Below are 27816 nucleotides of genomic sequence, written 5' to 3' on the forward strand. Positions count from 1 at the left end.
GGGATAGATGGAGTCCAGAGTAGCTTGCGCGCATACACACACACACACACGCACGCGCGCGCATTATAATATATTCCATCATATATTATAACGTATTAATATAGATATCGATTATCCGATTACCGCTAATTTCCGAGTGGAAAGCCCCGATATTAAGCTTTAATTAATTGCGAATCGCGCCGAATAATTTCAGATTAATTTAAGAACCCCCTCTGCTACCGGCCTCTCGGGGATAAGTGCCCCACAACGGTGAGAAGCGAATCATTTAATTCCTGGCACCTTACCAATCATTCCTCGTGCATGATGCATATATCCGACGAAACGTGCGGAGATAACGTACCGGTCGATATCGGGGGTAAAAATACATGAGGACAGGGAAGCGCGCTGTCGATCGATCTCACAAGCAGGGTATGCACGTGAATCCTGCATATCATCGTCCTGATAATTCGTTAATTGCGATTTCCACCATCGGCCTTCATGTGATTTTATAAATTAATACCGCCATTAAAAAGAGCCACTCTCATTACGATCGTAAACGTAACACCCTCGACTTTTATTATGAATCGTTGCGGACACGTTTAAGAGTTCTGTGCTTCGAATCTCCTCTCGACTTGAACATCTAGAAATTTAATTGATTTGATTAATTATCTTCAAATCCTTGTCACTTATTCATGTATAACGTCATCTAATATCCAGTGATCACATTTAGGCAGCGTATACAGTCAAGGTTGATCAGTCGAATCAGACTGGTTGTCAAGAGATTTCTTCATCGCGCGTTCGCCATGTTCTTTCCTGCCTTCGGCGATTTATTTTGGGCGTGGAGACGCGAAGGTTACCGGCTTAGAAAAGTGCGTGCTAAAAGTACGTTCGTCTAAAGAAAGAGAGAGAAAAAAACAGGGCGGAGTCTGCGGTAGATATTCTTCGCCTATCCATCATGGCTGCTTTATCAGTGACGTCGCGATAAGATGTTGGCTACAGACGCGCGCGCGCGTGTCCCTGAGACTTTTCAATGGGGCCGGAAGAAGAGTACCGTGTGACACGATCGTATCTCTCTCTCTCTCTCTCTCTTCTAATTTTTTGTCTCCTCTTTCGAGAAATGCGAGAAAGACTTTTCAAAAGTCCCGAAAGTTGGTACCTGGACCGCGAAACTTTCAATCGGATTATTCGCATCGGCGAGATCTCCGTTCTGCCGGATGAGGGTCGACTTAGCGAGCCGGAGAAAAATTTGGAGAACCCGGCGATTCGCGTAAATATTTCAGATAGCGAGACTTTGTTACTTGAAATGTGGTAATCTGTCACGCATGCGACATGCATCTCGATAAAGTATTCCCTCACACTATCATGTTATGTATATTAACATGACTCATATTTCATACTCGCTTGAAAATTTCAACTTTCATTGCATTATTTACATGTACTTGCTATATCGTCGCGTTATTTAATATTTTATTTTCCAATTAATATTGAAATACGTATCGTAAATCTGCATAAATCTTGGATGACACGTCGCAACACGTATCTGCTTCTTTATCAGTGTTCATATGTAGGCGAAAGTGGTCGCGATCTTCCGATCAGTATATCGATGATTCTCGACGCGCAGCGAACCTTGTAATAAAGTCGTTAAACGATGGCGGAGAGCCGTCGTGAAAAACCGAAAGAGAAGTGCAACGACCATAGGCGAGCTGCTGCACGCGCGCGCGCGGAGAAAGTGTATCGAGAGATATCGGGTAATGCAGGACAATCAAGATATATCGTATTCGGAGTCTACTCGCGTTGGTGTGCGCGTTTCAAACAAGATACATTAAAGGTCGCGTAAAAATAAAATCCCCGCAACTTTATCCCGATCTTTCTCGCGCTTTGATTGCCTCGTCACCTATACATGAACGTGCGTAAGCAGGGCGAGGTGGCAAAGTAGATCAAGACATTTTAATAAAGTCCGTTAATCCTGTTAATTCTCCGAGTAGCAGTAAGACCGGTTAAGCAGTTCCGTGTAAGCAGTCCATCTGAACGGACTCGCAGTCCGGCAATGACGATATTTTATCGCTAATATCCCGCCGCGTTACGCCGCTAATGATTCGCAAATTACCGATTATTGGCCGTATTATACGTGTATAACTAAATTATCGAGCACCCTTTCGTCCTGAGGATCGGCGCGCATATAAAGGGGAGGGTCAATTTATCGGGATTTCGCGCGGGTAAGTCGCGCGCGCCGATATTATTACGTATCGAAATATCGCGGAGGGCGTCGCGTTCTAATTTAAGAGCGATTTACAGTGCCGGCGCGTACGTATGGTCGATCGCGCGTTACATGTATCCGCGGTATCGCCGGTCGATCGCGATCGTCGCGCGGATAAAGAGCGGGCCATTAACTCCGCAAATATCCCGGTTATATATCGTGGCAATGAGAGCGGCCGGGGCCGCGCACTCCCCGCTTGCAGTCAATACTTTTCCCTACCGCGAGACACGGCGCGTGTACGCGAGAAATAAGAGTGGTGTAGAATGGAAAAAAAGAACAGAAAAGAACGGAGATAGTAGGTGGAGGAGGAACGGGTGGAGGAAAAGGTAGGACGAGGGAGGTGGTGGTGGTGGTGGTGGTGGTGGTGGTAGAGCAAAAAGAAGACGCCAACGCGCGAAGGCCGAGGCGCGCATTCTCGATGCCACCCCTTCGTGAAATTACTGACCACGGGTAACGCGAGCGCCGTAGAAAGAAGGAAGGAAGAAAGAAAGAAAGAAAGAAGAATCGAAAGAACGTTGTGGGAGAGCAACAAGAATAAAAAGAACTCGAGAACTCGAGAGCTCGGTGATCGAGGTTGAGATGCGCGGAAAGGAGGGTGGAATAGGCGGGAGCGGAACATCGCAATAAAAATAAACTGCCGTTCGAGGGGCTGAAAGGCCATTGCAGAGTTGCAGTCGGGCGAGGGGATGCGTGCAGAAACGCGCGCGCAAAGACGCGAAGAAACGAAAGAAGAAGACGAGAAGTAGTAACCGAAGAAGTAAGAGTGCGATGAGAAAGAAGGCAGCATCCGCGGGCGGCGGGCGGAGGAAAATAAGGAGAATAACGAAAGAAGCAAATAAGAGTCTCTGTGTGAGCCTCTTCTTCCTCCGGCGTCGCCACCACCGCCTCCTCCACGTTGCAGCCGCCTTCGTGCTCCCTCCTTCGTGGTAAGGAGAGAGGCAATGAACAAGAAGGCGCGAACGGGGCTCGCGAGACGAAGTAGAAAGGTTGAGCGAGAGAAAGAAAGAAACAGGGAAAGAGAAGAAAAGAGAGAGAGCCAAGAAGAGAGAGTGAGAAAGAGAGAGAGAGAGAGAAAAATAAAAGTTCGGCAGGCCTTGGCTGATGCACAGTTGTCGACGGCTGCGTTGCCAATTCTCATTTGTTTATCATAGTTCGCCAGCCTCCGCTTCTGAAGCTCCGAAAAGAATAAATCTCGCAAATCTCTCGTAATTTGCGGCCGAATTTTGCGCGCTGCAAATTGCAACGTGCTCGTCATCGGCGATGACACAACCTGCGCGCGACGCTTCGAGACTTCGGTCGCAGAATTTCAATTGTTTCCGTCAAAGTACCGCGATGACAAATAAAACGTTGCTGGAATAAAATGACGTGGGAGTCATATTCCGCTCAACGATAGTATAATAGCTACTTATATCCGATAAAATTGCAAGTCAATTCACGACATACTTATAACGTAACGCGCGAAACATTCCAGAATTACGCGATCATTTCGAGAGAAAATCTATGCCGATGTCTAGGGATAGTCTACGCGCAAGAGGCCTAAAGCCTTACGCATAATCTGATTACACGGGTGGACGAATAATGGAGAGTCATGATTACATTCTATCATGCCTCTACGTGGATTATTACAAGGCGGCGATTTACATATTCCACGCGTAGACCATTCGTCGCGTGTCTACGCACGTCGTCTACGTACGAAATATCTAGATTGTCATCTCGCAAACCGAGTAGACAGACAGAGCGCAAAGCAGTGACAATCTTTACAGTACTCTCCCCTCAGTTTGAACTTTCTTGGACCATTTTCGCGAAGAAGTTAACTCCGAACTCGTTGTAGAATCCATTCGGTAAATTGCGCGCGATTCTTCAGTTTCTTCTCGATCTCGCACTCGTCGTCGCGTTGCCGCGTGGATTTGTCGGGGTCCTCTGACTCATCGTGCGTGCACGCAGCGCGCGAGTACAACCGACGTCGACGCTCGTGATCACGGAGTCGCTTGCGCTCCATCGTCTCCCGTGCTCGTCGCCCTCCTTCCTCTCCTTGCATCCTACCGCCCTCGTTACTGGCCCTCGCGCACTTACAAACGTTTGCATACAAATATACCGGGTATCTCGATGGGTGGTATGCTGATTAGGGAATCCACGCGCGAATTCTTCCATTATTTATGGATCCTCATTTTTAGGACGGCGGGGTTACGCCTTGCCGCCCGCGCCCGCCCGGTCCGGAGTAATTTAACATTTCTCTGCACCGTGGGTATATTTCAGTTTTAATCGCCCTATCGATTCACGGCCACGGCAACGGCTCGACGCTACCGGTGCTCGATCGTCGGGAGGAGAGTCGTGAGAAGACGCCGAAGAAGCGGAAGCGGGGCACGGTCGCGAGGCTGCACACAGCGCGTGGACCGAATCGCCGCTCGAACTCTCGTGATCTCGTGCTGTTTCCCCCGATTCGCGATATCTATCGATTCGCCGGCGGACGATCGCGTGAAAGCACGCGCTACCGGAATCCTTCTCGCGTCCTCCTTGCTCCATCTTTCTCCCCGATGCCCCTTCGCTTCCCCTGCTTCTCGTTCACCCTTCTTCTTCTCGTGTCGCCGCGAGAGAACACCAAGAGTTGTAACGACCGCCCGACATTGCACACGCGAGGAACGCCGAGAACCTCTACACGCGTTCGCCCTGCGTGCACGCGGGATTTCTCCAACACCGTCCGATATTTCCGCATTCTGCGGAATTACGAGCGAGGACGTTCCCGGTCGTACATGCGGGATCGCCGGCTGCATTCCCATACATACGAGGAGATTGTTTCGGTGTGCGCATTCGACTTCGCTAAACCGTCCGCAGTCGAATGCACCGAGTTGCATCACGATCGCGCGTACGTCATCCCGTTGCGCCGATAACGTGCCACGCGAAACGGCCTCGCGACATTCTGATCCGGCGTCGACGTGAGTTATTTTCCGTTCGCGTAAAGATATTCATGTTCACATATCTTTAATACAGCAGAGAGTTTAATCAGATGCAGATGCCATTCGAGCATCGCTTCTCCTCTGACGGTGGCAGAAGAAGTGTACCATCGGTACAAGGACCGGGTGTCGACCTGGCGACACGCGCAGAATTGAGTAACCATAGTCGACTCGCTGCACTTTTGATGTGGCAAGAAAAAGGGCAAACAACACCGGATTTAAGAACCGGCTGCATCCGCGCGAGACCGTGTCAGATTACGCGCCGGTTCCCCGTCCGCAGCCTCCGTTGCCCCTCGCTGCACTTACTGTTTCTCTTCCGCTGGTCGGATCAAAGCTGCGTTCTCCGTGCGCGTCGCGCCGACTAAACGAGCCGCGATAAATGGACTTCGACATTAATTAAGTCGACGTTCGGCCGACGGGCTGCGCGACGTTACAAATCGCCGTGTCGGCGCGATGGCGCTCTATTTTTATTCGCGGTAATCGAAACCGCATCGAGGCGCAATGGCGGCTATCTGCGATACCGACGATAACGCGATTCCATAACGCTCCAGTTTCGAGCGTACCTTCCGTTACCACTCGTCACCGCGGCCATTGCTGAGGATGGCCAGGGGACGAAATCCTACCTTCACGCTCGAGAACTCGCGCTCGGAACAGGCGGACTGACGAAGGCTTGGTGGGGTCTTCGCCACGGGCGGTAGTACGGACGTATCGGCCTGGTCAGCTTGTGTGGCAGTAACCTTGCGCTCTCGCGTCACGTAATTTTTTTTTATCATATCAAACGTATGCTAACAGTCGTGACGCGACGCGCGCGGTAACGCGGTCGCGGCTGCGGCAAGGTAAGACAATATGAGCGGACTTGTCAGTGGTCAGTATCGCCGGTACAGTCCGTAGAAAATCATTCTTCCTCGCTCTCCTTCCGACTCTTTGTTTTCGTTTCCTGCGAGCTTATGCCGCGAACATGCGGACCAGCGCACCAGCTTGTGAAACGCGCTCTTTCAGACCAACAACGATCGCTGGCGACAGCTGGAGCGCGGGCGATAAGTCGCCGCGTCGAGATAAGTCCCAGAATATTGTATGCATGATTATAAAAAGCAGACTATGTCATGGAGGGAGGGAGTGGAGTGGAGAGCGAGAGGGATTGTAAGAGAGACAGAAAAATCGAGCGCGAATCTGTGGAATCGATTAGCGGATCTGTGGTGGCAGTGGATTCGCTGCGACCGCGACGTGTTGTAAAATAACGACGGATGGAGAACAAGAAAATTATCTCGAATGCAATTAACGTCAAGCGCGACGACGACGACGGCGGCGACGACAATGTATCGACACTCCATTCGATGATGATATAATGAATTAGAAATAAATTAAAATTCCCGGACTCCCTCGCGCGGAAATGCAGACGTCGAAAATATCATTCATGCAAAACGGCATCGAAACGTTGGCACTCTGGCCACGTTTGCATTCAAACTCGGTCGATCGGACGAGATGGCATTAACATCCCGATATCCGCGCAACCTTGACCGAGTACGCGACCGATTGCTGAATCCTCGACACTGGAGACGACCCTGACGACGCGCCGGTGAGAAATCGCGGCGCGACCAATGTCCAAGTTCTTGCTATCTTATCCGCATCTCGCGAGAATACCTTCACGACAGTATAGATATTTCCTCACGATCTCAAATTGAGAAAGAAGACTTTGTAGGAAATTATGTATTATTAATTCGTCACTTTACCATCTCGCAATATTGCAGTCTTTTTTTCAAGCGATCTTTGCGGTCAGTTGTTCCGCTGTCAGTCGCTGATGAAAGAAAGCCGGCGAACTGTCTTTGATAATCTCTAATTTATTTTAATGACACCGAAGCGTGACTCGAGGGAGGCAAAAGAAACGACTACGAGAAAGAGCGAAGGAGAGATGGAGGCTCAGCGTGGCTTCGGGGGAATGCCGAACGCCGCCGACGCCGCTATGTTGTCTGAGGTCAGATTCACCAGCCGCGTGATACGCTCGATCTCTTTCCTCGCTCCTCATTTTCAACGCGCAGATAAAGCTCAAAGAGATCGACGCAGCAGTTACGATCATTTTGCGTTACGCAAACCTCCGAAGACGTAAAAACCGACGTGAGCATGAAAAAATTCGCAAGCATAGCGTATTTGTAGTAGAGTGTACTTGTTTTTACATCGGGGATGCAGAAAATTTTATATAATGCGGAGCCCGTTATTCAACGTGTATGCATTTTTGATAGATACGTAATCACATAAGATCGGAACAGCTATCGGTGATTGACATGATAATTTGGTCCAGCGAAATTGCAACGCGAAATATCGTGACGCCAAAGTGCGGCGAAGGTCGCGAGATAGCGACGCGTTCTTGCGAAGGTCCCGCGCGGAGCTGGGATCAACGTTCCCAACACGTAAGAGGATAGTCAAAAGTAACACCGAGTCAAATCGCAAGGAATTCGAAGGCCCCGGAGAGTGCCGTGCCGCACATCGAGCTGCTCACGGCCGAGCGTCCGCAGCGCGCTAGTAGAAAGAGAACGCAGGATGCTGGTCGCTGCATCTTGCATATATGTATGTTTTATGTCAGCGTGCATTCTGCATTTGCGCCGTTGCCACGTCCTCCTCCGAGTTCTTTCTCTCTTTCTGTCTTTCTCTCTCCTTCTTTCCTCGCCGGCCTCTCATCGCCGTCCTCCCTTTCTCCACGTATCCGCGTCTTTTCTTCTCATTAAATCCCATCCTTCTCTATCCCGCCTTTCGTCTTTCCTATCTTTTCTTCGGTTCCACCCGCGCTTCTCGAATCGCGGAGTCAACGAACTCCGGAAAAGCGAATGCTCGCACACCGAAAAAGGGGAACCTAGGGGGGAAAGCGCGTTACAATACAGCATTGGTATGCTTGATAGATTGCTTGTCGAGATAAATAAGCACTCGGTACGAGCCAAGCCGAACGAGACATTAAGCAGCATCGAGTACAAGCACCGATTGTTGCCTGCCGTTGATCTACCGCGACGATGTAACGCGATGACTAGTCTATCGTGGACGTGGATGATTTTTCCTACGCTTGCTGAAACTCGTTACGTTCAAGCCAAGCGAAGCTCATCCCGTTGCGCGCCGCGAGTTTTTTCGCTGTTCGCAGGTAACTCCAATTCCTCCCCTCGTGAACCGCACTGAAATTCCCATGCGCGATCCGGGAGTTGGCTTTTCGCCAGCGAAATCATTTTTCTTCGGACGTACGCGCGATCTGCATTCATGACGGCTTTTTTCGTTTGTCTCTGTGCTCCGTCTACTCTTTCTTTATCTTTTTTATAGGTCTTTCGCTCCTCTGTTGCATATAATTTTTTTCACGTTTATTTCTTGGCACACGAGTAGCTTTAACGTCAACTTTCTTTCTCTCTCTCTTCGTCGTTCTTTTTCTCGCTCTCTTTCTCTCTGCTGGTGGACTCTCCACGCCTCTCACTCTCGGCTCTCATTTCCCTCCACACGCGAGCAGTCTCGTCGTCTTACGGTGCCGCCTGCCGCGCCGGCTCAAGAGATGGCGAAAAATGCCGATATACAGTGCTACGCGGAACTTGTACAGCCGAAGCCGAGTGCAGGCCACACGAAACCGTCCGGGACAAGTTTCTTGCCGGCTGCAAGTGACGGAGCGTCACGGGAGGTCGATCAGTTCGCCTCGACGTTGGAGTAGGTCGCGGCGAGTCTCAGTACACCCTGCACGATCAGTACACCCCGAAAAAGAGATTCGGTCGAATCGCGAAACTCGTCGAAATTCTGCATGTGACCGGTTCCCCGATATTGGATTGCATTTGCCATGTACGAGGATTAGATGCAACGTTGTTAATCAAAAATCGGATAAAACTCGAACTGCATGTACGCAATTCGAAATTTATAAAATCCTTTGCAAGAACGATTAGGAAAGAAATATTTGCTCGGCGAGGATCAAACTTCGAGTATCGACGAGTCGAGTTCCTCCTGTGTCCGGGAAGGACAGAGGCACGGGAATCTATGGTGCAAGTTTAGAGCGGAACGCGTGGTGCAAGCCTTTCGCGAACGGAGAACGGGAGGATCTTTCTCCTCGGATATCTTGGCGGCGTCGCGTCATCCAGCGGGCAGTGTCGTTCGCGCTCGAAGGAGCGCGTCGTCCTCGTTCCGGAATGTGTGGCCGCGGTACGCGATCCTGGGGTCTTAAGGTTAATCGGCGATCGGTTTGGTGAATGCGGATGGCGAATGGCGGAGCACGTGGACGACGATGATGTCAATGTTGCTTTGGCGATTCCATCGCGTTGCCGGAACTGCCGGTAGATCGAGTTGACAATGGAGAACAAAACCATGACATTGGAGGATTTGCATGCATCGTCCACTCGCTCCCCTTCTGCCTCTCGGTGTTAGTATCAAGCTCGCACGTAGTCAATGAAGAGACTAGTCAAATACATTCTCAATCTTTTTTACTTTTCCCGGTTTTCAAGAAACGTGATGAGTGAATAACTTGACCCTGCCTCCCTATTGACTTTGTGCGATTGTAGTTTTTCGATGGTGATCGTTTCTTACCTTTCGTGCGCGAGTCTCTACAGTAGGTGGATCACAGTTAAATCGCGGTGGTAGGAGCTAGGTAAAAAGATCACAAAATATGGCACACTGTTGCCCGAGTTCATCGTTCGGCACTTCGCGACGCGGCTGGTCGCTCTGGTGGGGGCGGCGGATCCGGTGGAGGAGGGTGACGAAGAAGAAGAAGAAGAGTACAAAGACAGCGAGAAAGAGAGAGAGCCTAGAACGGGGAGACGAGGAGGAGTGCTTGGAGAACCGATGGAATCAAAGTACGGCGAAGAGAGGAACGAAGAACGAGACGAGGGAGGATCTGCCCAGCGCACTGTCAGCTGTCAACGGCGCGCACGTTGTCGATGGTCTTCTCTCACACCCGTTACGAGTCTTCCGGCTGAGACGAGACAGATTGACAGCTCGACACCCTCGATGCTTCTCTTTTGGTCTCTCGAATGATCACCTTGGTCCCTCAAAGATGGATGCAGTTTGACTTGGTCGTGTGATTTCTTGCTGGAGTAACGTGCGATGTGTCTATCTCTTCTTCCAACGTTTTCTTTCAAGAATCCACCTTCTTCTGTCGGTCGGTCTCACCGTAGATGCTTTTTAGTCCCGTTGATCTATTACTCGTCGCACCTTTGCCGTCCAGGTTGGTCCCCGTTTCTTTCTTTGGACTGACAGTGCGTGGGAGAGGAAAGGGGATGATGGTAATGATGATGATGAAGCGGGAAACGTTCGTAGGTCCTTGGTCAGGATTGTCGTGGTCTTCGTGATGGTAATAGTCGTCGTCGCAGTCGTCGTCGTCGCAGTCGTCGTCGTCGTCGTCGTCGTCGTCGTCGTCTCCGTTGCACTCTCGCCTCCCCCGTATGTGTGTGTGACGCGGTGCGCGCGTGGTGTCGCGTGAAGTTGATCGTGCGTGCGCACCTTGTGCTTCGTTAAAGAGTCTTTTCCGTATAAAATGCTGGGGCGCCGGCGAGAATCGGCTTGGCCGTCGCCGCGTAGGCTTCACGCCGGCGTCCTCGTCGCGGATTGGCCACACTGTGTACGATGGGGGGGACTGGCGCGAAGGTCCGAAGGTAGAGTATTCGCCTCGAGAAGGCACCAGAGCGGATCCAGGGGAGTACAAGAGTGGGGTAGCGCTCGTTGCTATTGCCGGCAGCACACGTTCTATCTACAGGGGGTTTCAGGGACGGTTAGGGTTGCATAGATCCGCCGTAGGATGCTACATCCTATGCGAGGTTGCATCGTGGACCACGCTCGAGTTCGTCCGAGTCAGACATTTCGCGGGGTTTCGCAAATGATGAGGCATGTAGATGGACTCTATGACGCGTAACGTAACTCATAACAGCTCAATGTCGATTTATATTTTTTTCGCGATCCAATCAGATCGCCAAGTGTCAATGAAGAGATTCAACGAATTGTTTTATGTCGGCGAGGATGATTCTATTGGCTTCGGGAAGTGGGTGGTGAAGATGTCTAAAGTGCTTGGACCGCCAAAAATAGTGGTGGGCTCGGAGGGTGTTCCTAATCAGAAAGTAGGATACGTGCGACCAATGGTCTTTCTCTAAATTTGGGACCGTGCTCTAGTGGGGATTACGTAGGCACGTAGTAACACGACGAGACGAATTCTAGTGGGGATAGGGGCCCGTAGAGAAGATACGACCGGACCAGCAAAGCGGACTCAGCCGAGTAGACCTTCCTCCTTCTTCTATCGGCGGAACAAGGACGCGATTGAAGCGAGAAACGAAGAGAAAAGGAGAGAGAAAGAGAGACCATGGAGAGAGTCAGAGTGTTTATCCAGTGCCTATCTCTTCTTTTCTCTCCATCTCAGTTTCTCTGCGGTTTCTCCCATCCTCGTCTCGCTTTGCAGCCATCTCATTCTCTCTCCTTCTCTCGCTTCATCTATTGCCTTCATTTCTTCATCCTTTTCATCTATCTCTCATCCTTCTCATTCTCTCCCTCCACTCTCGCGCTTGGGAACAGCCAGGGTATTCACCCACGCATGCATGAGATGACGATGATGATGATGCCGGGAACGCTGGCTGTTGCATGCAGACTCCGTACGGTCGCTGCTTTCCCATTTGGCGAACGCGGCGTTATAGTTACCTCGTACGTAAAATCGCGGCATCGTGGAAATCATCTATCTTGACGCGACATCTTCACGCCGCTTCTCGCAGACTTTTAAAAAAATCACATCCTCCTTCACGATTCTTAATTGAATTAATTTTGCGATGCAAAACGGTTACCATCTTTTCAATTGTCTGACCTCCATTTTTAATCTCAAAGAATGAAGAAACGTCGAACTCGCCGGCGTATCGCGTGGATTTTTTTCTCGTGATGCCACCACAGCCGCCGTCATCGTCGCAGTCATTGAACAGCCTCACTGACACAGATTCCAAATCGGTTATTTTTTCCTCCGGCCTGTTCGCGCTTTTTTATCTCCGCGTCTTGGTGCGTGCACGCCTTTTTCCTTCCCGCGCGCCTCCGTTCGCAGACCGCATTCACTCGCTTGCTTTTCTTTCCTTTCTCTCCACGCATTCATCCTTTTTTGTCTCTCGCGTCCTCTTCTGCCTTGCATTCTCAGCCAAATCCTGACCTATGACTACATCCGGGTCGACGCCTGAATTTCGGCAGTCGATAGATATAAGAGGGTGGCAGAGAATGGCAGAGATTCTCAAAATATCAAACAATTTTGATATCCATGATAACGTATTAATAATGAATTTTTATTTATCCATTAACGTCATGTTATTATGTGGCCCTTTGCTTAAAATGTCCGAGTACAATTGAGAGATTTTTATTTAAATTATCTTCTAAAATTCTCAGATGAGACATTTTAAAATTCTTTTTGCTTCTCTGATCGCGATTATATTAATTTGTATTAAATTAATTTCGTTTAATGATTCATATACGCGAGTGTTACAAGCCCTCTCTCATTTACGGGACAGTGGCGAAATTATCCTGACAAATCCTTCGTGAGATATTTGTTCGATAACGGTGGGGCTCACACACGCGTGTATAGTTGTGAAAACCGCGAGAGCGTTTTAGCTGCGCTGCATTTCGACGATCAGCTCCGAGTGCACGCAAAATGCACAGATATATCTGTCTCGCTATCGCCGTGGAGGGAACTCGAGAACTGTCCTCCTCTCTCTTCATCTCGCGCGCGCCTCATTCGTTCGCTTCCTCGCTCTTTTTCTCCTTTCTTCCCGCGCTCTCGCAGCAAGATCCTGACCTACGACTACGCTCAGTGCGAGCGCGCGAATTTCGCCCGAAAGTCAACGCGGCCGAAGAGGCGGATTCGCGAGCCTCCCAGGTCATGGAGCAACAGTGGGGATCCGAGCTCATGGATCCACGAGGGGGAAGGAGACGGATGACGCGACGTGAGGGAAGAGGACAGACGAGAGAGAGAGAGAGAGAGAGAGATCGAAGTAGGTGGTGGAGGTGGACGTAGAATCGAGGGGGAGACGTCCAGAGGATGCGGTGGTGGCGGAGGACTAAGCGACATGGCTCATGGGTGGGAAACAGGAGGCAAATGGGCCGAGGAGAGGATTCGACGAGGAAGAAGAAGGCGAAGAAGAAGACGAGGAGGAAGAAGAAGAAGAAGAAGAAGAAGAAGAAGAGGAGGATGAAGAAGAAGAAGGGGCTGATCCAGCGGCAATATACACACGGAGCGGCGCAGACCGCGGCAAAACTCCGCAGTTTTGCTGTTCGATTTTGCAAACTTATATTTAGAAGGGCAACGATCTTTTGCCGCGCGCGCGGCTGTCCCGGCGAGAAAGAGAGGAGAGGAGAGGAGAGGTTCTCCGGATACGCGCGCGGTTTCTCTCTCTTTTTCTCTTTCTCTGTCTGTCTTTCTCTCGCGAGACGCGGAGATTTCTCGACCACGAGAGAGCCACGAAATGGCCACTCTTGCTACCATCGCGTTTGTGTGCCCTGCTTTTTCTGCCAACTATCCGTACCCTTCCATCCTCTCATCTCACAGTCTCGTGTCGTGGGTGATTTTTCCTTGTCTCGATGGCGTCGTCAGGATCTGCGAGAGTCAGGTCAGAGCCATCGTTCTACGTCAGACCACGATTTCGGTTCAATGATTTCGAAATACGTACTCTAATCAGTTTTTAATCGTACAGCAACATTGCCTTGCCGACGCAGCGCAAGACTTATTTAATTATTTTAAATAATTCATCGAAACATTTGCAGAATTCATGTGCAGTATTCATGGGATTGTTGTGAAATTTAAAATTGGACAGACATCAAACGCAAATCTGTTTCCTCCGCCTTACGTATTATTAACGCCGTTAAATTATAGGCGAGCGTGACACCGTGACGCATATTGAGTAATATCGCGCGATGCACCAAGGCCGAAAACAACGCGGTCCCTCCGTTGCCCTATAATCGCGCATGCATTATGGGAACTTCGAGGTCAGTCACCTTGTGCGAAGTGTGTGTGTTTCGTCGTCGCCTTGACTCGCTCACGGCGGGTTTCGCGCGCGGACTCGCATTCCCCGCTCAATAACGAATTCGCCGGTCCGTCGCGCGAATACGTGCCGCTAATTGACATAATTGTCCGCAACAAATATCCCCGCGGGCCACCGGAAAAGTTTCGCCCATTCATTATCGGGGAGAACCATATTTAACGTCGCACGCATCTTTCCATTCTTTTTCCGTTTATCTCTTTTCTGCCTGCCGCAATTTGTGTAATTAGAAGCGTAGAAGTAGAACGGCATTGTTGAGTACGGATGTAACCAATATATATATATATATATATATATATATATATATATATATAAACACACACACGACAAGAATAAACTTCCGCTCTCTCTCTTCTAAAATAGTCCGTGCACACGTGTCCAATGATAATCGCGCAACACGTGTCACCCCGTATTTTACTCCACGATCTCTTTCTGTAAAAATTAGGCAACGCTCCGGGCGGGATTTATCCGCGTCGTTCAATTTCCCGCGAACCTCGGGCAACCTACCGCGCGTCGAGATATTTCCGCGATAGAGCTCCGATATACACACTGAAACGTAATATAAGCGGCGTGCACGCATAGCGTGCGCGGGCGGATTTTGCTCCGTCGTGGAACAAGGCTCTCCCTTTCTCTCTCTCTCTCTCTTTCTGCTTCTCCCGAACGCCCCTGCGAGTGCAATCTTATCGTGCTGCAGCATGCTGCTCTCGCCGCGGCTTCAGAGAGGAGCGCGGAGTCAACGAACGATAAAAAAAAGCACGAAGAATAAACTCCGTTCCGCGTCCCCCTCTTCCCCGCGTTCCGTTCTTCCTTCTATTGCGCGCGCGCGTGCTCGTGGCTCTCCTCCTTGTCATCCGCGTGTTGCAACTTCTCGGACGTATGTGGGCGCGAATGCACTCTCTTCCATCCTCCCTTTCCGTCCCCCACAGCCCTCCGCCCGTTCGTCTGCCTGCTGCTTCTTTCTCTCTTTCTCTATCATGCACCCTCCTTGCCCCTCTCACTGCCCTCGCGGCGCCCATCGCTTCTCTTCCCTCTTTTTCTCGTGGTTTGTTTGGGGTAGGTCACGGCGAAGCCGCGAACGAAAGATGGGAGAGCCGGCAGAAAAGTAAGAGAGAGAAAAGAACCGCGTGCATGCTGCGCGCGTATGCACGTCGGAGCCCGCGTCGTCGCGACGCGTCTTCCACCTTTCTCCATCCGTAAACGAGTCTTTATGCTGGCCGCGCGATTTCGACGCGTCATTCACGACCGTGAACGGTACTCGTGTTCCGATGCACAACCTGCTCGCGGAATATATCCACGTTGATTCGATTAGAACGATAATAAGGTAGAAAATTATAAAGAACTGTTCTCCGCAATCGTTTCTTTCGCTCTCGGACGACGCTTTCGCAAGAAACGCTCCCCTTTCGCAGGGAAATTAATTTTCAGAAATGATTCTTCCCCGTCATTATCACCTGCCATTCTTCCAAGCTCACCGACTTTCGCGAGGGATCGAACGTATTCGATTAGGCCGATTTCGAATAAGCCGCGGGGGCGTGCGCGCGTTATTGTTGCCGATCATGCAATCCGAAAATCATAGAAAATTACTGAAAAGCCAAGAAACTCCGTGACGATCCGCCCGGGACCAAGCAAAGGGAGGTAAAACGGGGGGACGGGAGCACCCCTCGTCTTGAGACGTCGTAATTCTGTCTTTGCTGTAACGGCTATCCAGCACGGAACTCCCTTCCCTCCATCCGCCCTTTCGGTTTTCTTTCTCGACTCGAAACAGAACAACCCCTCTCCCCCTGTCCTATCCCCGTTAACCAAAAGGGTTACTCACCGAGAGAGAAGGAGCGGTGAAACAATGACACGCGCGCGAGAACCGTTATTTAAATAGTACGGGAACCTTTCGTGAGGAGGAAAAAAAGTCTCCGCTCTTCCGAGGGACGCAACGTGAGAAAGACTCCTTGAGATTTGCATGCCTGAATGAGATGCATTCGCGTTGGCAAATAGATAATACACGCTTCTTTTTTGCTGTCTTAGTAAAGAGAAACGAGAAGAACATAATCATTATTTGATCGTTTAACGCTACACTCGATGACTGAAGTTTTACACGGCATTTACAGTTATCGTCGTGTCTCAGACTCTCGTGCATTACGTAGTGAAATAATAAAATTTTTCTGAAAAACATTTTCGCAATTTAAAAGTACGAGGGACAATGTGAGAACGTTTGTGGTAAGAGTACGCAAGTTTTCATACGTTGAGACAATAGCAAGGTGTCGCGACAATTTTGCATGGAGAGGAACTCAGCCTCTCTCGGATTTTCTCGTTGCTTCGCTGCGGTTCTGGTTTCTCCTGCCAGCTGTCAGCTCGATCCGAAATCGTAGTTCCGGATCGATCAAGGGTGTATCGTACTCGGGCAGCAACTTGGCGACGGTCGTTGCGCCGAGCGAACCGGTTTAACGCGCGGTGAAAGAGCGAATTGGGGAGAAGCGTGCGCAAAAAATTCATTTGAATCGGCCGACCTGGGTCGAGCAAAGGCGTCGAGATAATTGGATTTTAATTTTCGAGGTAGCGTACGAGGTAGAACAAAAAAACGCGGGTGCACCCCCGGTCCTGAGAACCGTTCTCCGCGAATGTTTATGTAATATCGCGTAGCACTCGTCTCTCATCCTCTCTGGCCCGCAGAACCCTTCATCTTTCCCACGAGCTCACGATAAATCCTCAAGTGTTTCGACATTTTTTTATCCAGCTGACTCCGATTATCGTTGCAGACAACGGCTGAACGTGTGCCGTCTTTGTCAATCCTTAATTAAACAATTCGGAGCGATCGAATAGAATTTTAGCGTTATCCTGTAATTCGTAGAATATTCCGAGACGATATGCAGCTCTTTCGTGCCGCGTGCAACAATCTCGTTCGTTATTTTTGGAATATCGATTTGCTGGTAGCCCAGCGACAAAATCAGCAACAAGTTATTAATGATTTTGAAAGATCAAGGATTAAGATCAACCTCACATCAGTCGGTGAAACACGGCGGGATGACAGCTCGCTTCGACGACTCGGTGGTCCGCGAATGGCGCGTAGGGACGGTACAAAGGAGGCGAATGTTTTAATTAAATCCCGGGGAAACGTGGAAACTTTACCATCGCTCGGCGTTTTTGCGATTTTCCGAAAGTTTCGCTCCGCGCGCGCGGCGCGGGACGGCTTTTAAGGTGGCGATGGAAGAAAAGGAAGAAAAGCTGAAGCACGGCGAGAGGACGGGTGCTCGACCAACCCCCTCGTGTTCCCTCCCACTTTGCGTTACCTTTTCTGCCATCACTCCGCGACCGCCGCCGCTATCGCTGCTAAAATAAAAGAAGCCGCAAAAACAAAAGAACGCCGCGGCTACTTAACGAAACAAATTGTTGTTTCGTTCAGGGGATGAGAATTTGAAAGTTTCTCGGAGAGAGAGCGCACCACGAAAGGGAGGAGTACCCCGCCTTTTTACCGTGCGATCTCTTCTTTCCTCTCGTGCAGCGTTCTTTCCTCGACCTCTCGTCCCCGTTCATCGTACGACAGTTTAACGTAATTCGGAGCTCGTTAGTGCCGCTTTCTTTTCTTGCATTTTCGTGTTCGTCGTGCTTGCGGCGTTGGCGCAAAGTCGCGTCAACGCGACACCGTCTGTGTGACCGGCGTTGGCGATCGTGCGACGCAAATCGATCGGACACACGAGAGCGTAATTGATCAGTCGGCCGAAAAATTGCTGATTCGTCGATATACTTTCTCGTCGCGCGCGTGACACAAGCACCGCTCGCTGCAACGCATAATGCACGTTTCGTCGCGCCATTCGTTAAATCTCCAGTGCGCGATGCAACGGCGCGCTCGTTAGCACGAGTGCAAGCGAGAACGAGGATCGTTCGAGCCGCCGCTGGCGGTCAGCTGTGAATAAGACTATTTCACAATGCACAGAAACAAGGCGACACATTCAGCCGATGAGATACAAAACGAACGGCGATACACATACGTCGCATGCCACATGTAGGGAGGCCAAAAAAAAGATGTGTAACGAACAAATAAACGAGCAAAAGCGAACTAGATGCAAACGAGAAACAAGGGGTAAAATCGCGCGTAAGCGCAATCATCGTCATTGCGGGAGACAAGACAGCGAACTGAATCACGAGCGTTCAATCGACGAGGAAAAATAATGCGAATGTGTGCAAGACGAGACGCGAGATGTGCGTCTGCAACGTGCGGGTGAGTATAAGGTAAAACATATGTGAAAAGAAAAAAAACGATAGGAAGAGAGAGAAACCTCGACCGGCGCAATGCTCGGCGAGGGAAAGCGAGAAACTTAAGATAGGGACTGGTCACGCAGGGCAAAGAGAGCGTGTAATAAAAAAGGGGTTTCTTGAACGGGCTGAGTGTTCAACTCACTCGCTGCAGGGTGGACCAGCATTCTTCGAGGGTGCGTTCGCTGATGTTGCCCATTCCTCCACCACCGCCGGCACCTACTGCACCTCCAAGCCCCGCCGCAGAGGCACGAGACTATCAGGCAAGATAGGATAGCTCATGTTAGTCCCCGATCCTCGTCGTCCTTTTGCGCTACTAACCGTCTCTACTACAAAGCTTCTTTTCGTCGGGCTACTACTTTGGATGTAAAACAGCCGTTCGTTCGTTCGTCCGCTATTCCCGGCAGTGACGAGCCGTGAACGGCGTGACGGAACAAGTATTTCTACCTCGTGAGGACATACGAAGGTAGCTACAGAATCGCTTCGTCGAGGGCGACCGGGTGTAAAGGCAATAATACTTTTATTATTGCCGCTCGCAATAACCATTCGAAAGTGCAAAATGAGATCCCTACAGCGACGGCGTTTCCGATCTAACGTTTCGCGCGTAGCTCTAGGGTCCTCTTAGATTTTCTCACGAGCGTCGTTTACAGTCTCGCTAATTACGTATCGTCAATGTTCGGGCTCACTAACGCGATCTCAAAGTTCCGCTATTTGTTGGAAGATACGCCGTAATTTTTCCTCCCTCTTTCTCTCTTGCATTCTCGCACTCTCGCTCTCTCATTTCCTTTCGCTCTCTTACTCTCTTTCTCTCACTCTTTCCCTCGTCGTATCGAGACTCGGGCGGCCCATGCCGTCGCAGAAACACGGCGCGATATTTTCTTGGTAACATCTTCCCGGCGTACCGTATGACGTATGCGTATGGTATTATCTGTGTTGCGCGGGTCAAGAACCCCGAGAGACGACGTATATCTGCATCTCCCCGCATTGGTGTGCGTGGGCCGCGTTCGCATTTGCGGACTGCACTGCTACTTTGACGTGTGCGTGCTCTCTCGCACTCTCTCTCTCTCTCTCTCTCTCTCTCTCTCTCTCTCTCTCTCTCTCCCGCTCTCACTCTCACTCACTCGCTCACTCTCTCTCCCTCTTCCGCGTGCACGAGCATGTAAGTCACTATGATGTGGTAAGTCAACGTACCCTGCCGGTGTGCATGTGTGCATGCGGCGCGTATGTGTGTATGCGAACCGTGGTCAGCGCGTATCTGGGTACAGTCGCGGAATCAAACCGACGAAATTGTCGATGACATGCGAGTCTGTGATGCAAAGATGATGTTAAATTAACACGAAAACTATTGCACGTGTTCTATGACCGATGAGGATCAGCAATTTCCTCATTTTACAAATGTTGCTAGCAAGCGACGCTACTTAAGCGATGAATCAGAGGCAACATTTGGTACATTGCCGAACGCGTTGATGCAACGTACGTTTTTCTGTCTGATTTTTGTGCAAAACGACGTTCACGTAACGTTAAAATCGCGATATTTATGCGAGCGAGCGCAAATACATAGAAGGAACCTTGATATCTCGCGATGCTTAGGGCTCGCCGATGTTGTCGTCGACAGCGTTGAATAAATATTTTTCCTCGCGACAAGAGAAACCTCGCTTGAAAGTATTGTCCGGCGACTGTCGGCCTGTGAGTGAATGACCCTATTTATCGGTGCGTTATGTATTTTTATCGCGGTCGCCTCGTCCTAGTTATTTATCGCTGCTCTCGCAATGGATACGCTTGCGGGAGAGACTCGGACGTTTCTCTCGCGGAACGTGCGCTTCAGCGGGAATTAGAGAAAGACGCGAGTGCGCGCCATATCGCGCGCGCGCGCACGCATATGATAGAGAAAGACCGAGTTTCCGTGCCTCCGGTCGGGAATGCAAAAGCCGGGGGCAGCCGGTTCGCTCCTCTCGGCTTCTCACCTGCAACTCGTTGACGAGCTTCTCCGTGAGTGTGGCGTCGTGGGAGTCCTGGCTGGTCGCGCCCGGACTCAGCATGGAGTTCTGGGAATTCTGTTGCTGATTGCCCGACATGTTCATGCCGGCGAGACCGCCGTTCTGCGCGATCGTGCCCGCCATGTTGAGCGCCTGCTGCTGTAGGTTCTGGGTGAGGTTCTGCGCCTGTTGCTGCAAATTCTGCGCTTGTTGCTGCAGCGCTTGCTGGTTAAGCGCCTGGCCAAGGTTCTGCGTGAGATTCTGCGCCTGTTGCTGCAGCGTCTGCGACAGGTTCTGCGCCTGACTCTGGATGTTCTGCTGCAGACTCTGGCTCGCCTGACTCAGGTTTTGCGGCTGATTGAGCAGTTGTTGTTGCTGCTGCGGCGACAGGTTCGGCGTCAGACTCTGCGCCAGATTGTGCTGAAGGGTCTGGCCGAGGTTCTGTTGCATGTTTTGCGTTAGCGCCTGGGTGAGCGCTTGGCCCAGATTCTGATTGAGCGCCTGTGCCGCCTGGACGGCCTGAACCGCCAACGACGGGCTTGACGCCTGAGACATGGTCTGTTGTGCCTGCGCTAGGCTATGCAAACTCTGGGCCATGCTGGAGGCAATGGCACCTTGATGGTCCGCTTGCGGCGACGGCGTCGTCGGTGCTGGGGAAGACTGATGCTGCGGGCCCTGGTTGGTCTGGTTCATAGACAGCGCGTGTTGCTGCTGCTGCTGTTGCTGCTGCTGCTGCTGTATCTGCTGTTGAGGGCTCGCGGTCTGACCGAGACTCGTGTTCGCGTTCTGTTGCACCTGCGACACCGCGGCCTGTTGCTGCTGCTGTTGCTGCTGCTGTTGCTGCTGCTGCCCGAGCGGACTGTGCATCTGCTGGACCTGTTGCTGTTGTTGCGTCGAGTTCGAGATAGGACTGTGCTGTATCCCGGGCGAGTGTTGAGGCGGTCCGCGCTGCGGCTGCTGCCAGTAGTCCGACATCTTGAATACATGTTGGCGCAGCGCGTGGAGGTTCGCGGCTGCCGCGGTGACAGCCGACGCTTGGATCTCCATGGGTTCGGAATCGTTTTCAAGGTCAGGCTCTGGCGAGCTGCAGGGATCCTCGTCCTCCTCCTCGTCCTCCCGTTCGGTGATATCCTCCTCCTCTTCGTCGTGAATCCTTGTAGACCGGTCTGGCTCGGGTCCGGGCGGACCCCCGCCAGCAACAACAGCAACACCACCGGCGTTTCCGCCGCCGCCGCCACCTCCGCCGCCACCGCCGCCGCCACCGCCGCCGCCTCCTCCTCCTCCACCACCTCCTATCCCACCCCCCGAATCGCCAGAGTGGAGATGATTCCCCGGGTGATGCTGATGGTGATGCTGTTGCTGCAGGTGATGGTGAGGACGCGACTCTGGATTTTGGTTCGGTTGCTGTTGCGGATGTTGTTGCTGCTGCTGTTGCTGCGGCTGCTGCTGTTGCTGCTGTGGCGGCTGCTGCTGTTGATGGTGATGCTGCGGCTGCTGGTGGTCTAGTTGGCCAAAGTCTGGTTGGGCTTGCGTCTGGGCACGCAGGTCCAGGGCCGCCGTCGCGTCCGAAATTTTGAGGCCTTCGCGAGAAGCCCGGGCTACCCCCTTCCGGCGCAGCTTGCCCGCTTTTTCGCACCCCTTCCGGTAAGCAGCTCGACGGCCGGCACACCTCTGCGCTCGCCGCCGTTCCTTCCTACCTTTCTTCTCGCTCGGCCGCTGCTTTCAACCTCGGGATCGTCGTAACGATAACGATCCTCGCGCCGTGCCGAGCTTCGACGTGGGCGGCGGGCAACGTCAGTTACTCGCCACCTGCTGCGACTTCCCGACCCTGCTACCTACCGCCTGGCTCATGAAACTTCCTCTTATGATTCCTCCACTCCCTCTTCCGGGTCCTCTCTCGGGTCTCTCCCTCTCTATCGTGCCTCCCCTAAATCGTGGTTGTCGCTGTAGATGTCGATCGCGATGCCCCTCGCGAGTGCACCGCCGATCCTCGGTGGTCGTACGTTCGTAATGCGTTCTTTAAGCGTGTAAGGCTTTTATTTTACGTACGCGGGTCCTCGTGCTGCCGCATACGTTCGCGTCCGTTCGCGTTTTCGACTCGTCGATGGTCGATCTGTCTTCCCTCTTCTCTTCTTTCTCGTCGTTTTCTTCCTCTTCTTTCCTCCCCTTTCTCGGTGTGTCTACGTATGTAGATTGGTGGGTGGGTGTATGCGTGTGTGTGTGTGTCTGTGTGCTGCTTTATGCGTGTGCTGCTTTGCGTGAGTTGCTGCGCGCGCGAGCGAACGTCCTCCAGCAAATTGGAGAACGGCCTATTTTTTCCTTCGTCTATCTAACTTAATCTCTAGCGTACATTTAAGTTCAGGTTAAAATTCAGGATTGCCCAGCCCGGACGGTGTAAACGAGAAGGATAGTCCACGCGGACGCGAATCGGATATCGGTCGGAAGGGCTTCCGCTCCTCTTCGGGGTGAGAAATCACACTCGCGGATGATCACCGCTCGTCCCGTTTTGCCCTGAGTATTTTAGCCCCGTTATGTTGGATGTGCGTGAGTGTGTGTGCGTGCGTGTGTGTGCGTGTCGCGAACGCGCTCGACAGGCTCGAAAAGTTGTTGTCGGCTGTCGCGCGCGTCGGCTCAAGTCGGTGAGTCCGTGTGGATTCTTTTAAGCGGGACGAGAGCGTTTCTCTCCGGGATTTCCGTCACTCCGTTTCTGCTTCTACCTACTTCCTCCGATTCTCTCTTCTTTCAAGCGGCTTCGTCGCGTCCGTCGATGACTCCTCCTCGAAATGCGACTCTAGCGTTTTAACTCTTTAAAAGGAATTCTATTCGATTATCGATCACCGCTCGTCGTTACCGATATCGTCGATGGTAGTTGTGGTTGCTTCTTATTATCGTTTAGGTTTAATTAATATTGCACTTAGGTACACTCGTTTTTTGAACACACTGAAATATATATGTATGCAGCGCGGGGTTCTCTGTCGAGCTTTCTTCCGACTCTTGCTCTTTCTCTCGTTCTTCCTCTCTCTCCTTCGTCTCGCTTCTACGATCTTTGTCTCTCTGCGCTTTCGTAGCTGCTCCCGATCTTTCCGTCCTCTCTCTCCAAATCGCGCTATCTTCGGATTCGCACGCTCAACTCAAGCTAATCACTTTCTTCTTCGCAACCCCGCTTCCACTCGTTCGGCTCTCGATTTTCTTGCGCTCTTCTGCTCCTCCGCTTCTGCTTTGCTCGTCTTATTCTGCTTCTTCCGCTTTGTCCAGTCTTCCTCTCCTGCGCGGGAATCTCTCGCTGCAACGCGTCTCCCGCTCGAAGCTGCAACCCAGAACAGAACAAATACATTTTTGCGTTATTCAGCGTTACGCACGACGACGGACGTTCGACGTTAATGCTACGACTACTTTTTCCTATGTCCTAGGCAACCATTTCACACGTTTCTGCTCGCGAACGGAATAACGTTTTGCGACACGTCCGGTAAGAAAGGCACATGTCTTTTCAAGTATTCAAATTAGTGACAGTCACAACATGTTCACTATGACTTTCGGATTCGGCGATATTATTAAAATGTAAATGTTTCTACTCGGAACACGCGTGAAGCTAACTACATTTAAAACATTGATTTTAGCCAGATGACACTGCCTAAAACCGGCTGCCGCAGCGCGAAAATATCGAGTGCCGAGCGACATGAATAGAGTTACGAGAATCTTAATAAAATTTCGTGATATCGGAAAGATATCAGCCTCGAGGTTTTACGGTCTTACGACCGTGGGTAGTATTGGACGCGATTCTCTTTCAGCTGACGTTTATCAAGGGTTGCACTTTCGGCCGCGACACAAACAGTAATTTCAGCCAGCACTGTCAGGAGCACGCACTAATTACGCGGTATGGTAAATTTTGTCCATTTGACACATCCAGCTCTCGTGCTGATAATAATTTAACGTAACACAAGTATCGTGCCAGCTTCACCGACACGAATTTTTCAATTAGCTTCGGAATTTTAGACAAATCTCCTGGTTAGAAGCGCGCGAACGTCTTTTGCCGTCGCGTGGTACTCGTCACTGATAACGCGGAGAGTGCAAGGAATGTATCGCGGAAAAAAGCAGGTTTGACACGAAGAACCGGAAACCGATTTTCTCGGAACTGGAAAGGGATGACACGCGCCGATAAACGAGACGCTTGTTAGCCGGTAAGAGCAACACGTAATGAACAGTAAATCGGAGCACAGCGGGTGACAAAAGGAAAAGAGATGTTTGGAGCACTAAACGTTCTCTCAGATATATCGCAACATGTGGAATATCAGTTATGTCAATGTAACGTCACTGCGACTAACGTAATGTCTCACTGCGACGTCCACGTTTACACGAGTAAAATCGCATCCGCGATCCTTCCTTTTCCAATCATTCGGTTCTTCTTCGTGTAATCGAGAATTCGTATTTTTGTGACTGAGAATTCGGCATCTCATCACGTCGAGTTGTTTCCTACGCGGAAAATTTTTTGCGAATTCATCATCACTGATCACGGTGAAGAGGGTTGACGCGACGTCAATGAGACGCCAAATAATTTGTTGCGACGTGTTCTAGGTTTACGCGATGTGACGGGCATTGTCGCCCGTCTGCTGAATTAACGATCCGAAATGATCACGCACGGTTATTCGCGTAATTGCTAACTCGTTTACTCGCGCCGTAGCGATTCGTTACGTTTATTGTTCACTGTGTAATTTCGCAATCGAGCATCAAGATGTGTTCCCGAATTTGACGACTCTCGGAATAATCGAGATATCCTACGTTTCTTTTCACCGTTTGTCCTCTCATCCTTCGTTCCTCACAATCTTACCGAGGCACATCGTATCACTCCGAGAACCGAGACGGGATCGAAGCGTGTGCGATCGCGACGTAACACTGTTGAGACGGCGGCGATGACGTACCGGGCATGTCAGGATTCGGAACAGGGGATAGGAGGGGGTGGGTCAGTAGTGGTCTCGGCCGAAAGTGGGGAAAACTGACTAAAATCACGTGAAAGAAGAAGAGAAGAACAAACGGCAAGTAGTAAACGCATTGCCAAATAAGGCAAGAAATCTGGTCTAAGTCTTGGTCGCCAGGTAGTACGTTCACACAGGTCGAGACACAAAAATTCGACAAGAGGCAGGAAATATTCCGAATAAAAGAATCCGGGAGGATCCCTTACTAGATGAGATTCAAGTGCGGATGACGAGTTGGCAGAACGGTGGACGATGATGATCGGTAATACGCGTAACAAGATCGTTGCACCTCAGCCCGGCTGCTCTCGCGACCTTCGTGCACGGTATCGGCCAAGACACTGTTCTTCCTCTTCGAAGGACGACGACGGTAACGACAACGACGACTCACGACGACGACGACGACGAAGACGACGACGACGACATACGACGGGGGAAAAAGCTCTCTCCTCTTCCGCGTTCGAGTCCTTGACGGAGGAGGAACCGAAACTGACTCGGGTCTGCGGCTCACGAGAAACGCTAAGTCCTTCTCCGTCGGGGGCCGGTGGTGGCGCGCTTCTCAGACCGCGTGCGTCTGACTAAAAGCCACCCCCTCGTGCCTTAAAGAACGCGTGTTCGGGTAGGGGCGTTGTCTTAGGTGGTGCGCGGCCGCGAAATTTCTGGCCACCTCGAGGCGCCTTCGCCGGCCGCCGTTTCTTATCGCGGCGACGTCGTACGCGGGTCCAACGGGCCCGGGCGCGGGCCCAGGTGACCGTGGACCGACTCGTGACCCCGCTCGCGTCCACCCACGACGAAAATCTACCTCCGGGAGGACGAAAAACTGAGGCTACCGTAGGACAGGAGTTTTCAAGCTACCCCTCTTTTCCTTTGCCCCCACCAGAAACGACGTCGAGGCGCGCGCTCTATCTCCCCCTTTTCCTCAAACTCCCCGCTTCCTTCACCCCGCGCCCAGGTGGGTGGGTGGGGGATTCTCCGCCGCCGACTCCGCCGACGCCTCGTACGGGGGTAAGCGTCGTAAGGGGTGAGAGAAAGAGAGTGGGGCCGCTCTCCGTCTCCGTTTCGCCCGGCCAAGAAAACCCTCTCGGCAGAAGAGAACGAGAGGGTCGTAAGGACCGATTATCCATCCCTGTCTATCTCGATCGCTGTCTTACACTTCGCGGTTACGTTCCGACATAGGTAAGTTGACGAGAAGGCCAGGGCGAGCGGACTGTCTTGGACCGTGGGCTCTTTTTGCCAAGGGTTTGTCCTTGAAAACTTGTCGCTCGGTTGTCGCAATCATCTCCATCGCGGAAACTCACTTGGACTGGTCGCGATCTTCCCTCGAGGCAAATCGGAAGATTCTCGTGCACCGGCGCGATATACAAGTGTCTACGAGACATGCGAACACTACGAATCGGGGTATTCGACTGACCGAAAAATTGTAGGGGGCTTCTCTATGTAAGGGGGTGTGTAACAGTCTGAGGTACGAATAAAAAGAAGGGGACCGTCGTATAAAAATGGTCTCCTCCCTCGTGTCCCGTATGGCAACGCACGCGTGACTAACCGTACCGTGTGGGGGAGTGGGACAGACTTTCTTTTTTATCCCTCTTTATGGCTCGAGTCATAGCTCACAATGACGGTCTCGATGCAACTCGTCAAGTTTGTTCGCGACGACAACCGCGTCGATTAAACGTCTCGTGGATCGCATCGATCGAGAAACCGGAGGCGGATGTATTCGGTCATCCTGGCCATCCGTCACTCGCCCCTCCGAATTTTGAAAGTCAAATCACGATTTAAACATGGATCATCGACCTTGCGGAGGACGTCGGCTTTCGAGTGGACGCGCTGATGCTCATTTCACGGTGGAGGGTGGTCGATGGTCATCCCGCTCGTCTTACGCACCCTCCTCGCCGAAGTAGACAACCAAGCCACCCCTTCCTTCCCTTCTTCTCCCTCTCTCCCTCCCTCCCTGAACCCTCATCTAACGTAGCTGCCCCACCATCGCATTAGGCTCCTATTCCTCCCTTCTCCGCCAACGTCTTTCCCCTCCCTCGCTTGCTCTTTCGTCTGTCCCTCTCGCACCGTCGGTTTCTCTCGTTGTGCATCGCGGACGCCACCCGACACCCTTTCCTACGTCCTTTTCTCTCCCTTCTTTCCCTCCCTTTCTTGTCCGTCTCGACTCGCATCGCCCTACCGGCGCGACAACCCCCACGCACCGCTTTTTTACGCTAGCCTCGTCCTTTTTTCCACGTGGTGTACACGTGGAAGTGTGTATCCGAAGAGTGGGGGAAGCGCGACCCCTTTTTTTCTTCACCCTGCCCCTTACTGCTACGCAAGGGTGCTTCACTGGCTTCGTCCGAGACGACGCGACAACGTGTCCACCCTTTCGTGATTCTATCCTTTTCTCCTCCCCCCTCTCTCTCTCTCTCTCTCTCATTTGAAGGGTGGCGGTGGCAAGAAAGAAGCAAAGAA

General features: G+C 51.4%; 2 protein-coding genes across 5 annotated transcripts in view; both read right to left on the bottom strand.

The window, feature by feature from the left end:
• LOC105274982 (Krueppel homolog 1) overlaps nucleotides 1-21610 on the bottom strand; it is an 80286-nt gene extending 58676 nt beyond the window's left edge. For 3 of the 4 annotated variants that reach the window (XM_026970129.1, XM_026970132.1, XM_026970130.1), the window contains exons 1-2: nucleotides 20387-21445; nucleotides 18568-18678 (exon numbers count right to left, since the gene is read on the bottom strand). In XM_026970129.1, the coding sequence (XP_026825930.1) occupies nucleotides 18568-18678; nucleotides 20387-21445 (1170 nt within the window). Of the gene's footprint in view, nucleotides 1-18567; nucleotides 18679-20386 lie in introns of all 4 variants that reach the window. The other variant, XM_026970134.1, reaches the window with a different exon arrangement.
• A 925-nt stretch (nucleotides 21611-22535) lies between these two features.
• On the bottom strand, nucleotides 22536-25329 carry LOC113562080. The gene is made up of 2 exons (XM_026970236.1): nucleotides 25224-25329; nucleotides 22536-23705 (listed from the first exon to the last, which is right to left on the bottom strand). Exons 1-2 carry the CDS (start codon nucleotides 25231-25233, stop codon nucleotides 23539-23541), a joined length of 177 nt encoding a protein of 58 aa, XP_026826037.1. The 5' UTR covers nucleotides 25234-25329; the 3' UTR covers nucleotides 22536-23538.
• Nucleotides 25330-27816: the final 2487 nt, after the last annotated feature.

This window comes from Ooceraea biroi, chromosome 1 (genome assembly GCF_003672135.1).
Source record: "Ooceraea biroi isolate clonal line C1 chromosome 1, Obir_v5.4, whole genome shotgun sequence".
NCBI lineage: Eukaryota > Metazoa > Arthropoda > Insecta > Hymenoptera > Formicidae > Ooceraea > Ooceraea biroi.